General features: G+C 38.3%; 1 protein-coding gene across 3 annotated transcripts in view; it reads left to right on the top strand.

The window, feature by feature from the left end:
* CDH18 (cadherin 18) overlaps positions 1 to 17,797 on the top strand; it is a 408,681-nt gene that overhangs the window by 112,813 nt on the left and 278,071 nt on the right. For all 3 annotated transcript variants that reach the window (XM_088827640.1, XM_055422239.2, XM_088827639.1), the window contains exon 2: positions 8,495 to 8,789. In XM_088827640.1, the coding sequence (XP_088683766.1) occupies positions 8,495 to 8,789 (295 nt within the window). The remainder of the gene's footprint in view (positions 1 to 8,494; positions 8,790 to 17,797) is intronic.

Raw genomic sequence — 17,797 nt, 5'->3', positions numbered from 1 at the left:
ATGTAAGCAGTGTGTACCCTAATCTCTGTTGGAGTGTATGTTGTAAACAAAAATGAATTTTTAAGAATAGGTTGAATAGAGAAGAGGTAATCCTGAGGGTGGATCACTTTGTGGGTTCACAAATAATTCTCATCATATTCTTGGAAAGTATTTATTGATTGACCTACTGCTACTGTGATGGATTTCCATCAGTGTTACATGGAAACTATCATTTCAAGGCCAGATGAGAAATTTTAAAAATCCATTGAATAAGTGATCATCTCCATTAATAAAACACTCAAACTAGATCTATTTACAAAATAGAAATAGAGTCACAGATATAGAAAGCAAATTTATGTTTACTAGGGAATAACCAGGGGAGGGATAAATTAGGAGATGGAATTGACATACACTACTATATATAAATTTAAGTCTGAATTTGGCAATAAGGAGTTCATGATCTGAGCCACAGTCAGCTCCTGGTCTTGTTTTTGCTAACTGTATAGAGCTTCTCCATCTTTGGCTGCAAAGAATATAATCAATCTGTTTCGGTGTTGACCATCTGGTGATGTCCATGTGTAGAGTCTTCTTTTGTGTTGTTGGAAGAGGGTGTTTGCTATGACCAGTGCGTTCTCTTGGCAAAACTCTATTAGCCTTTGCCCTGCTTCGTTTCATGCTCCAAGGCCAAATTTGCCTGTTACTCCAGGTGTTTCTTAACTTCCTACTTTTGCATTCCAGTCCCCTATAATGAAAAGGACATCTTTTTTGGGTGTTAGTTCTAAAAGGTCTTGTAGGTCTTCATAGAACCATTCAACTTTGACTTCTTCAGCATTACTGGTTGAGGCATAGGCTTGGATTACTGTAATATTGAATGGTTTGCCTTGGAAACGAACAGAGATCATTCTGTCGTTTTTGAGATTGCATCCAAGTACTGCATTTCGGACTCTTTTGTTGACCATGATGGCTACTCCATTTCTTCTAAGGGATTCCTGCCCACAGTAGTAGATAGAATGGTCATCTGAATTAAATTCACCCATTCCAGTCCATTTTAGTTCACTGATTCCTAGAATGTCTACATTCACTCTTGCCATCTCCTGTTTGACCACTTCCAATTTGCCTTGATTCATGGACCTAACATTCTAGGTTCCTATGCAATATTGATCTTTACAGCATCGGACCTTGCTTCTATCACCGGTCACATCCACAACTGGGTATTGGTTTTGCTTTGGCTCCATCCCTTCATTCTTTCTGGAGTTATTTCTCCACTGATCTCCAGTAGCTTACTGGGCACCTACCGACCTGGGAAATTCCTCATTCAGTATCCTATCATTTTGCGTTTTGATACTGTTCATGGGGTTCTCAAGGCAAGTATACTGAAGTGGTTTGCCATTCCCTTCTCCAGTGGACCACATTCTGTCAGACCTCTCCACCATGACCTGCCCATCTTGGGTGGCCCCACATGGCATGTCTTAGTTTCATTGAGTTAGACAGGGCTGTGGTCCATGTGATCATATCAACTAGTTTTCTGTGATTATTATTTCACTGTGTCTGCCCTCTGGTGCCCCCTCGCAATACCTACCGTCTTATTTGGGTTTCTCTTACCTTGATTGTGGGATATCTCTTCACAGCTGCTCCAGCAAAGCGCAGCCGCTACACCTTACCTTTGACAAAGGATATCTCCTCAAGGCCACCCCTCTTGACCTTGAAAGTGGAGTAGCTCCTCTCAGCCCTCCTGCGCCCACATAGCCACCGCCTCTTGGATGTGGGGTAGCTCCTCTTGGCCACAGCCCCTGACCTCGGGGTTGGGTAGCTCCTCTTGGCCACCGGCCCTGACCTCGGGCGTGGGATAGCTCCTCTCAGCCACGATTCTGTGCGTGGTGGGTTATGCCTGCATCTCGCGTCTGTGCTGCTGGAGCCGGAGTCTGGCAAAGCCACTAGACCATTCAGATATGACGTAAATCGAATCCTTTATGATTATATAGTGGAAGTGAGAAATAGATTTAATGGACTAGGTCTGATAGATACAGTGCCTGATGAACCATGGACAGAGGTTGGTGACATTGTACAGGAAACAGGGACCAAGACCATCTCCATGGAAAAGAAATGCAAAAAAGCAAAATGGCTGTCTGAGGAGGCCTTATAAATAGCTTTGAAAGGAAGAGAAGCGAAAAGCAAAGGAGAAAAGGAAAGATATAAGCATCTGAATGCAGAGTTCCAAAGAAGAGCAAGGAGAGATAAGAAAACCTTCCTCAGTGATCAATGCAAAAAAAATAGAGGAAAACAACAGAATAGGAAAGACAAGAGATCTCTTCGAGAAAATTAGAGATATCAAGGGAACATTTCATGCAAAGATGGTCTCGATAAAGGACAGAAATGGTATGGACCTAACAGAAACAGAAGATATTAAGAAGAGGTGGCAAGAATACACAGAAGAACTGTACAAAAAAGATCTTTGAGACCAAGATAATCACGATAGTGTGATCACGGAACTATAGCCAGACATCTTGGCATGTGAAGTCAAGTGGGCCTTAGAAAGCATCACTACGAACAAAGCTAGTGGAGGTGATGGAATTCCAGTTGAGCTATTTCAAATCCTGAAAGATGATGCTGTGAAAGTGTTGCACTCATTATGCCAGCAAATTTGGAAAACTCAGCAGTGGCCACAGGACTGGAAAAGGTCAATCTTCATTCCAATCCCAAAGAAAGGCAATGCCAAAGAATGCTCAAACTACCGCACAATTGCACTCATCTCACACGCTAGTAAAGTCATGGTCAAAATTCTCCAAGCCAGGCTTCAGCAATATGTGAACCGTGAACTTCCAGATGTTCAAGCAGGTTTTAGAAAAGGCAGAGGCACCAGAGATCAAATTGCCAACATCCGCTGGATCATGGAGAAAGCAAGAGAGTTCCAGAAAAACATCTATTTCTGCTTCATTGACTATGCCAAAGCCTTTGACTGTGTGGATCACAATGAACTATGGAAAATTCTGAAAGGGATGGGAATACCAGACCACCTGACCTGCCTCTTGAGAAACCTGTATCCAGGTCAGGAAGCAACAGTTAGAACTGGACATGGAACAACAGACTGGTTCAAAATAGGAAAAGGAGTACATCAAGGTTGTATATTGTCACCCTGCTTATTTAACTTCTCTGCAGAGTACATCATGAGGAACGCTGGGCTGGAAGAAGCACAAGTTGGAATCAAGATTGCCGGGAGAAATATCAATAACCTCAGATATGCAGATGACACCACCCTTATGGCAGAAAGTGAAGAGGAACTCAAAAGCCTCTTGATGAAAGTGAAAGAGGAGAGTGAAAAGGTTGGCTTGAAGCTCAACATTCAATAAACAAAGATCATGGCATCTGGTCCCATCATTTCATGGGAAATAGATGGGGAAACAGTGGAAACAGTGTCAGACTTTATTTTTTGGGCTCCAAAATCACTGTGGATGCTGATTGTAGCCATGAAATTAAAAGACGCTTACTCCTTGGAAGGAAAGTTATGACCAACCTTGATAGTATATAAAAAAGCAGAGACATTACTTTGCCAACAAAGGTCCGTCTAGTCAAGGCTATGGTTTTTCCAGTGGTCGTGTATGGATGTGAGAGTTGGACTGTGTAGAAAGCTGATCGCCGAAGAATTGATGCTTTTGAACTCTGGTGTTGGAGTAGACTCTTGAGAGTCCCTTGGACTGCAAGGAGATCCAACCAGTCCATTTTAGAGGAAATCAATCCTGGGTGTTCATTGGAAGGACTGATGCTAAAGCTGAAACTCCAATACTTTGGCCACCTCATGCGAAGAGTTGACTGATTGGAAAAGACTCTGATGCTGGGGGGGATTGGGGGTGGGAGGAGAAGGGGACAACAGAGAATGAGATGGCTGGATGGCATCACCGACTGGATGGACATGAGTTTGATTGAACTCCAGGAGTTGGCGATGGACAGGGAGGCCTGGCGTTATGTGATTCATGGGGTCGCAAAGAGTCGGACACAGCTGAGCGACTGAACTGACTGACTATATATAAAATAGATAACTAGTTAGAACCTACTGCATAGAACAGGAAACTCTACTCAGTGATCTGTAATGACTTATATCGGAATAGAATGTAAAAACAAGGGGATTTATTTGTGTGTGTGTGTGTATATATATATATATATATATATATGATTCACTTGGGTATACAACTGAAACTAATATGGCATTGTAAATCAGTCAGTCGCTCTGTCGTATCCGACTCTTTGGGACCCTGTGAACCGCAGCACGCCAGTCCTCCCTGTCTATCACCAGCTCCCGAAGTCTACTGAAACTTATGTCCATTGAGTCATTGATGCTTTCCAACCATCTCACCCTCTGTTGTCCCCTTCTCCTCCTGCCCTCAATCTTTCCCAGCATCAGGGTCTTTTCAAATGAGTCACCCCTTCACATCAGGTGGCCAAAATTTTGGAGTTTCAGCTTCAACCTCAGTCCTTCCAGTGAATACCCCGGACTGATCTCTTTTAGGATGGACTGGTTGGATCTCCTTGCAGTCCAAGGGACTCTCAAGAGTCTTCTCCAACATCACAGTTCAAAAGCATCAATTCTTTGCTTCCGCTTCCTTTATAGTCCAGCTCTCACATCCATACATGACTACTGGAAAAACCATAGCCTTGAGTAGGTAGACATTTGTTGACAAAGTAATGTCTCTGCTTTTTATGCTGTCTAGGTTGATCATAACTTTCCTTCCAAGGAATAAAAGCGTCTTTTAATTTCATGGCTGCATTCACCATCTTCAGTGATTTTCGAGCCCCCCAAAAATAAATCAGCCACTGTTTCCACTGTTTTCCCATTTATTTACCATGAAGTGATGGGACCGGATGTCATGATCTTAATTGTCTGAATGTTGAACTTTAAGCCAGATTTTCACTCTCCTCTTTCACTTTCATCAAGAGGCCTTTTAGTTCTTCTTCACTTTCTGCCATATGGGTGGCTTTATCTGCATTTCTGAAGTTATTTATATTTCTCCCGGCAATCTTGATTCCAGCTTGTGCTTCATCCAACCCAGTTTTTTCCATGCTATACTTTGCATATAAGTTACATAAGCATGGTGACAATATACAGCCTTGACATTCTCCTTTTCCTATTTGGAACCAGTCTGTTGTTTCATGTCCACTTCTAACTGTTGCTTCCTGAAATGCATACAGGTTTCTCAAGAGTCAGGTCAGGTGGGTCAGGTCAGGTGGTCTGGTAAATCAACTATACTAAAATAAATAACAATAATTTTTCAAAAGTAAAGTACACAAGCTAAATATTATCAACAACTTATGTAATCCAAATGCATTATTATAATATTTCAGTGTACCTTTGACTGTGTTGTACAACAATATCAATATTGCTAAGTAAGGAAATCAGTCCTGAATATTCATTGGAAGGACTGATGCTGAAGCTGAAACACCAATACTTTGGCCACCTGATGTGAAGAACTGCCTCCTTATAAAAGTCCCTGATGCTGGGAAAGTTTGAAGACGAGAGGAGAAGTGGACAACAGAGGGTGAGATGGTTGGATGGCAGCGCTCAACTCAATGAACATGAGTTTGAGCAAGTTCCAGGAGTTGGTGATGGACAGGGGAGCCTGGAGTCTGCAGTCTATGGGGTTGCGAAGAATTGGAAACGACTGAGCAACTGAACTGAAGTTATCATTCACTGACTATTGCATATTATGGGGGCTTCCCAGGTGGCGCTAATGGTGAAGAACCCACCCACCAATGCAAGAGACTAAGAGATGCAGGTTTGATCCCTGGGTCATGAAGAACCCCTGGAGAAGGGTATGGCAACCCACTACAGAGTCCCTTGTACTGCAAGGAGGTCCAACCAGTCCATTCTAAAGGAGATCAATCCTGGGTGTTCATTGGAAGTACTGATACTAAAGCTGAAACTCCAATACTTTGGCCACCTCATGCGATGAGTTGGCTCACTGGAAAAGACTCTGATGCTGGGAGGGATTGGGTGTGGGAGGAGAAGGGGACGACAGAGAATGAGGTGGCTGGCTGGCATCACCGACTCTGTGGACATGAGTTTGAGTGAACTCCGGGAGTTGGTGATGGACAGGGAGGCCTGGCATGCTGTGATTCATGGGGTTGCAGAGAGTTGGACACGACTGAGCGACTGAACTGACTGAACTGAACAGTGTTTTTGCCTGTAGAATCCCATGGACAGAGGAGCCTGGTGAACCACAGTCCATAGAGTCCCAAGGAATAAGACAGGGCTAAAGCAACTTAGCACACACTGCACGTTTACTATCTAGTTAGACAAAACTTCTGAAACATTTATGCTAAGTGTTATGTTAATTCTCCAAACGTTATAAATGTGGAGTCAGATTCAAGTGTTAAAATCTAAAGCCATAAATTTGCTGGCATTTATCTTTAATTGAATTATTTATCATAATCCATATACAGCATAGAGCATATAAATTTTTAACAGATGCTTTAGATTGACAACTTTACTACTTTTACATACTTCTGTTGCTGCTCTATGTCCATATGCTTATTCAAAAAATACATATAGCTAACTGCAGTGTGATCCTTTCATCCCAAACTCAATAATTTCAAATTAACCACTCTAAAAATGTAATAGTATGTGATAGTATCCTCAAGAGTCAATTTTCACCATTGCCATATCTGTCAATAGTTAGTTGTTAGAAGGTTGAACCGTTTCTGTCAGTGTTTTTATTTAGTCATATTTATTATATATAGATTTATAATCCATACACCAATATAGCAATAGCTATTAAAATGACTTCACCTTTTGTTAATTTAATAACAAGCGTGTTCCAGAAAAAGTTTTAAAAACATTTATTCAGTGAATTTGGTCCTTTACTTTGCTGTGTTTTCGTCATGGATAGATGCAAAATTGGAATATGAAACAGACTGCTCAATCGATATTTTGTAGACATCTGATGCATAAATGACAAATCTCTTCTTGTAGGTGCTAAAATGATGTAAAGAGATATAAATAAATGAATAAATTCATTTTCACGCATGCCTACAACTGTCTCCACACAACTCATTCTACTGCTTCTTTTAGTATTTAATTTACTAATGAAGTGTGAATCTTTGAAGGCTGTGTTTTTTATATTCTGCTAATATAGTTTTACTCCTTTTTAGAAAACTCCAAAAAATCAGTTTGGAAATGATTTAATTTGTTGAATCTAACTGAGTGATGCCTATCAAAATTTTATCCCTGATTATGTCTTATGTGTTTTCAAGAAATAAGTACAATTTTTCCTGATGTACTGTTATTTACGTTTCAGACCCCTTCATTTTCCCGTTGAAATAGTCCTTTCCTTATATTATCTTTTTTCTCTATTTTATCTTTAAAAATGTATTCTAAGCATTCAGAGACTAACATAAACCTTGAAAATTTTTCTTTGGCTAGAAACCAAAATGCTATGTGAACACGGTTATATATTTTCAGTGTTTCAGAGTGTCAGAAATGTGCAAAAGGTGAGTAGTTGAGATTATGTGTCCAAAAAGGTTTCATGTGAAGGATAACTGTTCAGATCTCTTGGGAGAAACAATTTTCAAGTGTGTGTTTGAGATTTAAGAAAACACTGTGAATGTTCTTAGCTAGAAATATAGCAATGCTATTCATAGAAATATTAACTGAACTTTGACGTTATAAGTAATAGCCATTGTGTGAATTATATGCAGTTTAAAAGCATTTGCTAATATTTAAATGATAAAAAGAGTTTTTTAATTATCTTAATGTACATTATTTTATCTTTCTTATTGAAGACCTCTGCTGAAATATTACTCCTATAATGTCTATTCAAAGAAAATTCAATCATTTTAGTTTTACAGGTGAGATTTATTAGTGTATCTCAATTAAAAATCAGGGCCTATTTACTGATTAAATCTATACTGCCATTTAAATTTTGAGTGTAAAGTTTCATAATTTTTCAATAAAGAAAATATTCCATCACAAGGTTTTTTTTTTTTTTTTTAATTTAGCAATCTGGAAGATATTTGTTTTTCCAAATTATAAAATTAACATTTCTGTGATAAATAAGTGTCCATTTTGTGGAAATCTTAATAATTTGGATCTTAATTTTTACTGTAGTATTCTTTTAATTTTAATATTGAAATATAATGGCAAACAGTTAATTCTTTTTTTTTTAATTCCCTGTGGAAATATGAAAGACAACTGTGATTTACTGGTAATTTCTTTTACAATTTTATGCTGTATAGGGAGCAAAACATTGATTTAGTAGAATGATAACAAGGGTTATTCTTTTAATAAGTACTTCTTATTAATTTTTATTCAATAATTAAATCTCTTAGAACATAATAAAATATCCCTATTTATACCAAATAGAGAAAAACTGCAGATAAACATGATTTTAGCAACACCTGGGACATTGGAGAGAAGAAAAAGTTCATAACTGAACTAAGTATTAAATTATAGATAGGCAGTTTTCTGATAACACCATGTAAGGTTGAAATATAATATTATATTAAATTTTTCCATCTTTGTCTGCAGCTGCACTCCAATTCTGACAAGGGTGATGGGTCTGTCAAGTACATCCTTACTGGAGAAGGTGCTGGGACTATTTTTATCATTGATGATACCACGGGTGACATCCACTCAACAAAAAGCCTAGACAGGGAGCAGAAGACCCACTATGTACTTCATGCGCAGGCTATTGACAGACGAACAAACAAGCCCCTTGAGCCTGAATCTGAATTTATCATCAAAGTGCAAGACATCAATGACAATGCTCCAAAGTTCACAGATGGACCATACATTGTAACTGTGCCTGAAATGTCAGATATGGGTAAGATAAATCATTTTTATATTTTGGAAGTTAATATATTTTTGAAGATCTAAAAATAATATTTTGAAGACTAATATTTAAATATTTGGGGGTATATGAAGAAATTCGAAATATTTTAATAATTTCCTATGACCTAAAGTTTTCAGGAATATTTCTGCTAGCTGTTCTAGTATTTATTAAAACAAACAACTTGATCTCAAGGAAAAACCATTCATACATGATAAAATACTTGCAATTCTTGCTTAATTGGTGTATTTTTTTTTTACCATACCAACACAATCAGTGACAGTTTGTATCAATACATACAATAGAATGTTGGAAATCTATTGCTATGTCATTTCAAATTTCAAGTTATGATCAAATTATAATAGTACTGATAGTACAAACAATAGTTACATTAATCAACAAAGTTTTCAGATACCCTTAAGCATTTGCATCCTTTATTTTAAAATATATGATAACCTTATGAAATATTTTAAATGCCACATTAAAGCTATACAAACTGGTATACAGTATGTAAGTAATTTTCCCAAGTTATTTTCTGAATTGCCATGAAGAAATTGACCCGTCTCTCCTGAATACAGAGCCTACACTGTATTTGATAAGTCATGATAGAGATTTCCAATCTTCTGGTGATTTCTGAAGTCTAGCTATTTTATTTTATTTTTATCTAAGATGAATTTCTTAAATATAATTAAAATAAAGTTCAACTATGATGAAAATATTTTCATTACCTCTGCAAGGCCCTAAGTTTGGATTTAGAAGATATATTTTGAGTACATTTTTATATACTTAAGTGTATATATATGGGTATTGAATTAGGTTATTATAGTCACTAATCAAATCACTCTGTACAAATGTATCCATTTTTATATATATGTTGAAATTTGGAAAATATTTACAGTTTTATTCAGATATAATTGATATGCAGCACTTATGAATTGAAGAACAACATGATGGCTTAACTTACATCTGTTTTGAAATGATTACTGCAATGTTTTGTTAACATCCTTTGGCTCATATATATAAGGGTTTTTAATGAGAGAGTGCAATTTCTTTTGTTTTCCCAAATCCAGTCTATTTTAATTCTTCTGAGATAAGCAGATAGCTCCTTAAGCTGTGAGGGAATCAGGTTAGAAAGAGAGACTCAGTTTTCCTTCTTAAACAGAATCTCGGGGGAGAAAGCAATTGCCAGAGGGACTCCCCAGAGACCAGAGTAGAATGCAGGGTCTAGTCTCAGAGAGCAGGTGGAAAGGCCCCGAAGACACTCAGGCTCATCGATCTCTTAAGAAAGTTGAAGAGAATTCCCTGGCGGTCCAGTCATTAGAACTCCACACTTTCATTACCAAGAGCTTAAGTTTAGTCGCTGGTTGGTGAACTAAGATCTCACAAACCGCACGGAATACCTCCCTGCCACCCCACACACACACACACACAAAGCTAAGAAACTCAACACCATTATTTCTGGCAAGTGAAAGTTTCTGTAAAAACTCCAGAAGAGACTTTCTTCCGGAGCCCTGTCGAGGGACTGACAGCACATTTGCTGATCATCTCCTTACAAAAGCAAAGAGCTCTGTGACTGCATCACTTCTGAGAATGTCGCTGGTAAGGTACTGCCAGGGGCCACATAAAAACCCCAGGGAGCACACTGGAAACGGACCGTCACTCTGGGGGGCAGAGCACCAAAGAGGAAAACGGGCAAAACAGTCATTACCAAAAAAGAGTATTGAACACTAGGTAATCAGAGCACTCGTGTTTTAAGGACACTTCAGAGAGATTCCTATAACTCAAAGCCGTGTTTTCTACAAAAAGTAAACAACAGAAAATCAGTACGCACATTGAGGCACATAGGGTCACTGATAAGACCCAAATTGTTTTCCTGGAACTTAAGAACTTCCAAGACTGGAAGAAGGAGCTAAAAATCAGAGGACAAAAATACAAATATATGGAAATTGTGAGAAATAGATGAGAGTTAGAGGATATATTAACTAGACATAGTGTGGGAAATACATATGTTCCCAGAATGCAAGAAACAGCAGATGAAGGAGAGGAACAGTAACATTTTTTTTTTAACCTTTAGGTGTAGAATATACAGAATTTACAAGTTGAATAGACTTTCTGAATTGCAGGAAGGGTTAATTGGAAAAGAATCCAACTTAGTTGGATGCTGGCAAAGTTTTCCTAAACCCTATGAATGAAGGAAACATTATATAGACTTCAGATTTTTAAAAGTTACTTACTAGGAAAAGATATTTTCACATCATATTTGTCACTTGAAATACTGGAATATGGTTAATAATTTAATACCATTGTCAGCCTTCAGAGAAAAGACTGAACACCAAATCCTCCACTCAACCAAAAACATGATATATCTGTTATCATGAAAGAAATATGTAGAAAGGAATCCAGAAAGTATATTACCTGTCTACCTTTTTAAGAAATTTTTTGGCCGCACCACACAGCATGGGAGATCTTAGTTCCCTGACCAGGGATCAAACCCACATCTCTTGCACTGGAAGTGTGAAGTTTTAACCATTGAACCACCAGGGTAGTCCGTATCATCCTCCAACTTTATCTAGAGAAAATGCTTGGGAAAATAGTTGACATAGAAAATAGTTGAAATCAAGCAAAACAGAGATCAAAAAGCCAAAGAAAATAATAAGGGGAAAAAAAAGTTATTATAAGTGCAATCTAAAATACATACCTGTGTGTGAACACAGTTAAAGCTAAGTGAGTACATGTGAGCATGTTGAGTGATACTGGGCTTTTAGGAATCATGAAACCTGAAGAAATCATTGCAGCAAAGGTTGAAGGACTTCAGAGCAAGCCAAAACATTTCAGCCCTCATCTAAGATTCAAAGAGAAGGGTAGGAATGGGCAATACTAGTATAGCTGACCCTTGAGCGACACAGGTGTGAACTGTGCGAGTCCTCTGATAGGAACCTTCTCTATGAGGGTCAACTGTAACAAGTTACAAGTGGATTTTGACTGCAGGAGGGAAGTTGGTGTCTCAAACCCCCAAATTGTTCCAAGATCAGCTATATTTTTAAGTTCTTTTATAGAGACAAGCCTGGTTGAAGGAGAAAATTTAATGCCTGAAAGTACTGGAGAAAAAGGACAAAGCAGAGTAGGCCTTCAGTCTGTCTGGTACTGTGGGTCCAGGCATGATTTCTTTTGAAACAGTATGGCAAGCTATAGGCTGAATATTGGAAATCATATTGTGTGTGTATGTGTGTGTTTTTGAACTCATCGTGGAAAAATAAACACATAAAACATCATAATAGTATCTACCGCACACTGTAATATGAACATATAGAAAGTGATATGGATGGTAGCGTAGTAAAGAATTCGCTTTACATTGTGGGCTTAAGAATAAGTGACGTTTGCACTGCCTCTGATTTTAGAAATAAACAAATACACAAAAACAACCACAAAATAGCTAGTAATATGGTACAAGAGGGACCAGCAAACCATGACAGTGGACACAAATCCAGCCTGCTTTTTTTTTTTTTTCTATTTTGTTGTGGTAAAAGTCACATAATATAAAACATACTATTTTAACCATATGTAATCGTACAGTTCAGAGGCAATAAGTACATTCACATTGTTGTGCAGCACTCACCATCATGCATCCCTTGACTTTATTACCTTCCTAAACTGGAACGTGGGGCTTCCCAGGTGACACAGTGGTACCTAGCAATGCAAGAGACATGAGAAATGAGGGTTCAATCCCTGAGCGGGGAAGATGCGCTGGAGGAGGAAATGGGAGCGCTCTCCAGTATTCTTGCCGGGGAAACCCTATGGACAGAGGAGCCTGGAGGGCTACAGTCCCGGGGATTACAAAGAGTCAGACAAGACTGAGCCCCGAGGCAAGACTGGAACTCTGTCCTTGTTAGACACTAAGTCCCCATCCGCCCGCCTGACTCCTGCACCCAGCCCCTGGCATCTACCAATGTACTTTCTGACTCTATGAATTTGGAAATTCTAGGTACCTCACAAAAGTGAAATCAAATAGTACGCGTGTGTACCTAATGTATATCGGAATGCCTTTTTAAAGATTAACTTAATATATGTTTTCCAAACAGATTCTACCTTCTTTTTTTCCCCTGTGCTATACAATAGGTTCTCTGTCTGTTTTTGTAAACAAAATTTTACTGGAACAAATCTGTACCCATTCATTTAGATCTTGCCTATGATAGTCTAGGTACTGTGGTAGCAGAGCTATAGTTGCAGCCAACGTTACGGCTCACAGAGCCTGAAGCATTTCCTGTGTTGCCTGTTACAGGAAAAGTTTGCCAGTCTCTCATGTGAGAGGTTTCAAGGAATGAGCTTGGATGCAGGAGGAGCGATTAGAAGATAGTGCTGTTCTCTAATACTCTTGATAGATATGGTGCTTGCTGCAAGGAGAGGCTGGGGTAATTTGAGAGAATAGCATTGAAACATATATATTGTCATGTGTAAAATAGTCAGTGGGGATTTGCTGTTTGATGCTGGGCGCCCAAAGCTGGTACTCTTTGACAACCTAGAAGAGTGGGATGGGCAGGGAAGTAGGAGGAAGGTTCAAATGGTAGCGGGCATATGAATCCCTGATGCTGACTAATGTTGATGTATGGCAGAAACCATCACAATATTGCAAAGTAATTATCCTCTAATTAAAAATGAACATTTAAAGAATATGCCATTTGACACAAACAATAGAATCATGCTTCTTCCCTTTAGGTAAATGACGTTAGTTATCTAATATTCAGCCTCTCTTTCCCTACAGTTTGCTCAGGTTGACACTATGCAGAATTAAATGTTCACTTACTACAATTTTTTATTTCACCTAAAAATGACCATGTGATGTAATTCTAAATAGTAGGATGTTAAGCAGAGGCCATGTGGGTGGAACTTTAAGGAAAGATACAGGCTTTCTGCCAAAAAGACACACCTGGCACGGATGTTTTACCCATTGCCATTTTCCTTGTTGCCTAAAGCAGATGTGGTCTCAAAATACAGCAGCCACTTGCAACCATAAAGATGAAAGCCTGTTGCTAAGTGAGATGGATCAGAAAGATAAAAGGGCCCGGAAGGATGATCCATCTCAGAACTGATGCTCCAGACTTGGTCTGTGAATCCCAAGAGCTTCCTTAAGAAAGTAAATCTCGTCTTTTTATGTTAGCGAGCTGGATTTCAGATGCACGCAGCTGTATTCAGTCTGAATTGGTACTCAGACAAATTCTCGGTTTTAACATAAAGCCAGGAGCCTGGCAGGCTGCAGTCCATGGTGTCGCAAAGAGTCAGACACAACTGAGCAACTAAGCACAGCACACAGCACAGTAACCGAAGAATTGAATCTAATACTGAATACAAAGGAATGGCAAGAAAAATTTTAGCATCACATAAGGAGCCTGGTAGGCTATAGTCCATGGGGTCACTTAGAGTTGGACACAACTGAGCGGCTTCACTTTCACTTTTCACGTTCATGCATTGAAGAAGGAAATGGCAACCCACTCCAGTGTTCTTGCCTAGAGAATCCCAGGGACAGCGGAGCCTGGTCGGCTGCCGTCTATGGGGTCGCACAGAGACGGACACGACTGAAGCGATTTAGCAGCAGCAACAACAACAATGATGTTGTTAATACAATATAGTTGTATTAAGTTGCTTGATTTGGGATTGATACATAAAATCATCCCTGTTTACCATCTCTACTGTATAATTGTGATGCTAGATGATTTTGCTGGGGCAGCAGTTTTTCTTTCTGTCTGTGGTGAAGCTAATGGTTGATTTCAGATAACTAAATCTTGCTTCCTATCAACTACCGAACTGATTGACTCCATAAAGTTTTGATCAGTGGATCAAAATAGGTTGAGATTTTGAATGTTGACTTTGAGATTTGCAGAAAATCAAAAGTTGATTACTATAAAATACCCAGTTAGTTCTGTTGAAGTCTGAGACCACTTGATGCCACAGCAGTTGTGATAAGGATCATTGAAAACAACTCCAGGGAATATTTATTGAGCATTTACCATATGTCTGACATTGCATGTCGCTTGTGGTAACTCCATGCTTGTATCATCTTGAGGTCAGCATTACAAATTATTCCTGTTTTATAGAGGATAACACTAATAATATAGAATTAATTAATTTTGCCAAGATCACAGGGTTTGTAAACAGTGCAAATGGAAAAGATGTCTAAGCTTCAGCTTTTGAGTTCCCATTTTCAATACAGTTAAAGAAAAACACAAAATCTAGATCAAGCTATTTGTAGAATAATTATAACAAGGAAAATTGTGTTCCAGGATCCATACAGTTTACTGGGCCAGAGGTAAGCGTCCCCTTCTTAATTCATTGGAATATATTTGATATTATTATAATGTTCCTCTAGTTCAAGAGATAGCATTTTGCAATGATTTCACCCTGGGTTGGGAATATCCCCTGGAGAAGAAAATGGCAACCCACTCCAGTATTCTTGCCTAGGAAATCCCATGGACAGAGGAGCCTACAGTCCATGGGGGTACAAAGAGTCACACATGACTTAGCGACTAAACAACATCAACATACCATACAAAGGAAAATTCATCCAATATTGCCTGGAAATAAAGGAATAGCTATTCCTTTATACCAGAATCTAATCCCTAGGGGGTCCAATAAAGGAATGCTTTTTTAATACAAATCCCTCTCACAACCCCAAAATACATACATCAGAGATAGTGTAGAGAAGGAAATAAGTGTGGAGAAAGAAAAAGCTCCAGGAAGCTGAAAAACCTTGAAAACCCAGATGGTGTGGACAGTGAGGTGAATGGAATAGTCCAGGGCCACTTTCTGGGTGGAAAGTATCTGTATGAGCTGAGCTAAGGAGTGGAGTTCAGACCAGGCATGGTTAGTGTTGGGTGATGTGAAACAGTGTTTTCCCCAACACTTAAGAACAATATAAATGATAAATAAATCCATAATTAAGGTATATAAAACTGAAGCATTCAATATGCTTATAAAAATGCAACCACTTAAAAGTAAAACAACCAAATGTGATGAAGGATTTTTAATGTAAGATATTAATCCATTAGTCAGTAAGAAGTAAGGTATGAATTTAAATGAATAAACAGTTGAAAATAAAGATATCAAATAATTATGTTAACCATAATAAGATGAAAGATAATAAGCTAAAATACAAACACATAGAGCAGATAAAGTACTAAGTTTCCATACATAAGAAACTGTTTCAGGCTTCCCTGTTATCTCAGAGGGTAAAGAATTCCCCAACAACGTGGGAGAACTGGGTTCGATCCCTGGGTTGGGAAGATCCCCTGGAGGAGGACATGGCAACCCACTTGAGTATTCTTGCTTGGAGAATCCCCATGGACAGAAGAGTCTGGTGGGCTACAGTCCGTGGGGTCACACAGAATCAGACACGAATGAGCAACGGAATACAACAAAAGGAACTGTTTCAATAATAAAAAAAATGCACTACCATCAAATGAGTACGGGGAAATTACATTAGTACGAGATTCACAGGGAAATAAATGTTAACTGTATTAAAACATTTCAAATTTCACCAGTAATTTAAAAACCACAAAGGAGAAAGAGATCGCAGTGTTTGCCTATCCAGTATGCAAATTTGATAATTCACAAAATTATTAGTGTGCAGAACTATAGCAGAAACATTGATTTCCATAGTTTTGTGGAAGGTAATTTGACAATTTCTATCAAAATTTTTAAAAGAACATAAGCTTATTATAGAAGACTCTTTTATAGATTTCAGTTCAGTTCAGTCGCTCAGTCGTGTCCGACTCTTATTTATAGATATACTGACATGGATATCTATAGATATACTGACATAGATATCTAAAGTCGTATGTTGAAAGTTGCCCATTGTTGTATTGTTCACAGAGGTGAAAAGTAGAAAGCATACTTAATGTACAGTGAAATTCTCAAATTATTCTTAATAGAGTGATACCCTAGGCAGGCTTAAAATGAATGCATTTAAACTGTGTATGCTGACAAAGGTCAGAGTATTTTAGTGAGAAATTTTTCAGAAATCTGTGTGGAATAGTATCCTTTTTTTTTTTAATGAATATGTGTTCCTCAATATGAATGCACACATAGAAATATATGGAGACCACACACATCTGGGAAAGCAATTACTTCTAAAAAAGAAGGCTGCAGTTGTATTTGGTATAACAGAAGTACGTCATGATTCTTCTTTATTAAACTTATATATATATGTTATTTATGAGATAATAATAAAAAGTGATATATGATCATAAAAAATAATAGCATTCACATTTAAAGCTATATCCATTTCCAATACTAATAATAGTTTACAAGAGTGGGACAACAAAATTTTGTTTTCTTGTCAGCTTACAAGAGCTGACAACAAAATTTTCACAATAGAAGGTGCCTAATAAGATCGTTGGTTTTACCCTATGCACATTAATTGAGTTGTAGATCTTCCAGTCCTTAAAATAAATTTTATCCTTTAAGTTGTCTAATTCTTCTGGAAAGGAGAGAGAGGGAAGGAACTTAGTATGCTTAGAACTGTGATATGGACTAGTAATAAAACAGTAAAAAAAAACAAGTGCCTGCATTTGAGCAGGTTGCAGATGTGTAAACAAAATTTCAATATGGCGTTTGATAAGCAAAAAATAGAGGAACAGTACAGTTGGACTGAGAGCCCTGCTTGCAGACAGAGAAGATATCCTCTGAATCTTATATAAAACATGGACTTTTTTTTTTTTTGGCTTAGATGAGGAGAAAAAATAAATGCATTTTGCGTAAAGGCCACGTGATGAACAACATTCCTCTCTCTTCCCTGCGGAGTTATACAGCTTAGAGTCTGTGTGTGTGTGTGTCTGTGTGGTTAAGGAGGAATAACCAGAATCATCATACAACTGACGGGTTCCCTGTAGAGCTTTGCAAAGTGTGCTCTGAGTAAACAGAGGAGGCAAGAGAAAGCAGCTCCAGGGACTTCTCGTGCGTGCACGTTTTTCTCAGATTGTTGCTTCTTGTATATCCACAGTGCTAAGAAA

The sequence above is a fragment of the Moschus berezovskii genome, chromosome 18 (genome assembly GCF_049115385.1).
Source record: "Moschus berezovskii isolate FMDL1 chromosome 18, NW_MosBer_1.0, whole genome shotgun sequence".
Taxonomy (NCBI): domain Eukaryota; kingdom Metazoa; phylum Chordata; class Mammalia; order Artiodactyla; family Moschidae; genus Moschus; species Moschus berezovskii.
This window is presented reverse-complemented; position numbering and strand designations above follow the sequence as displayed.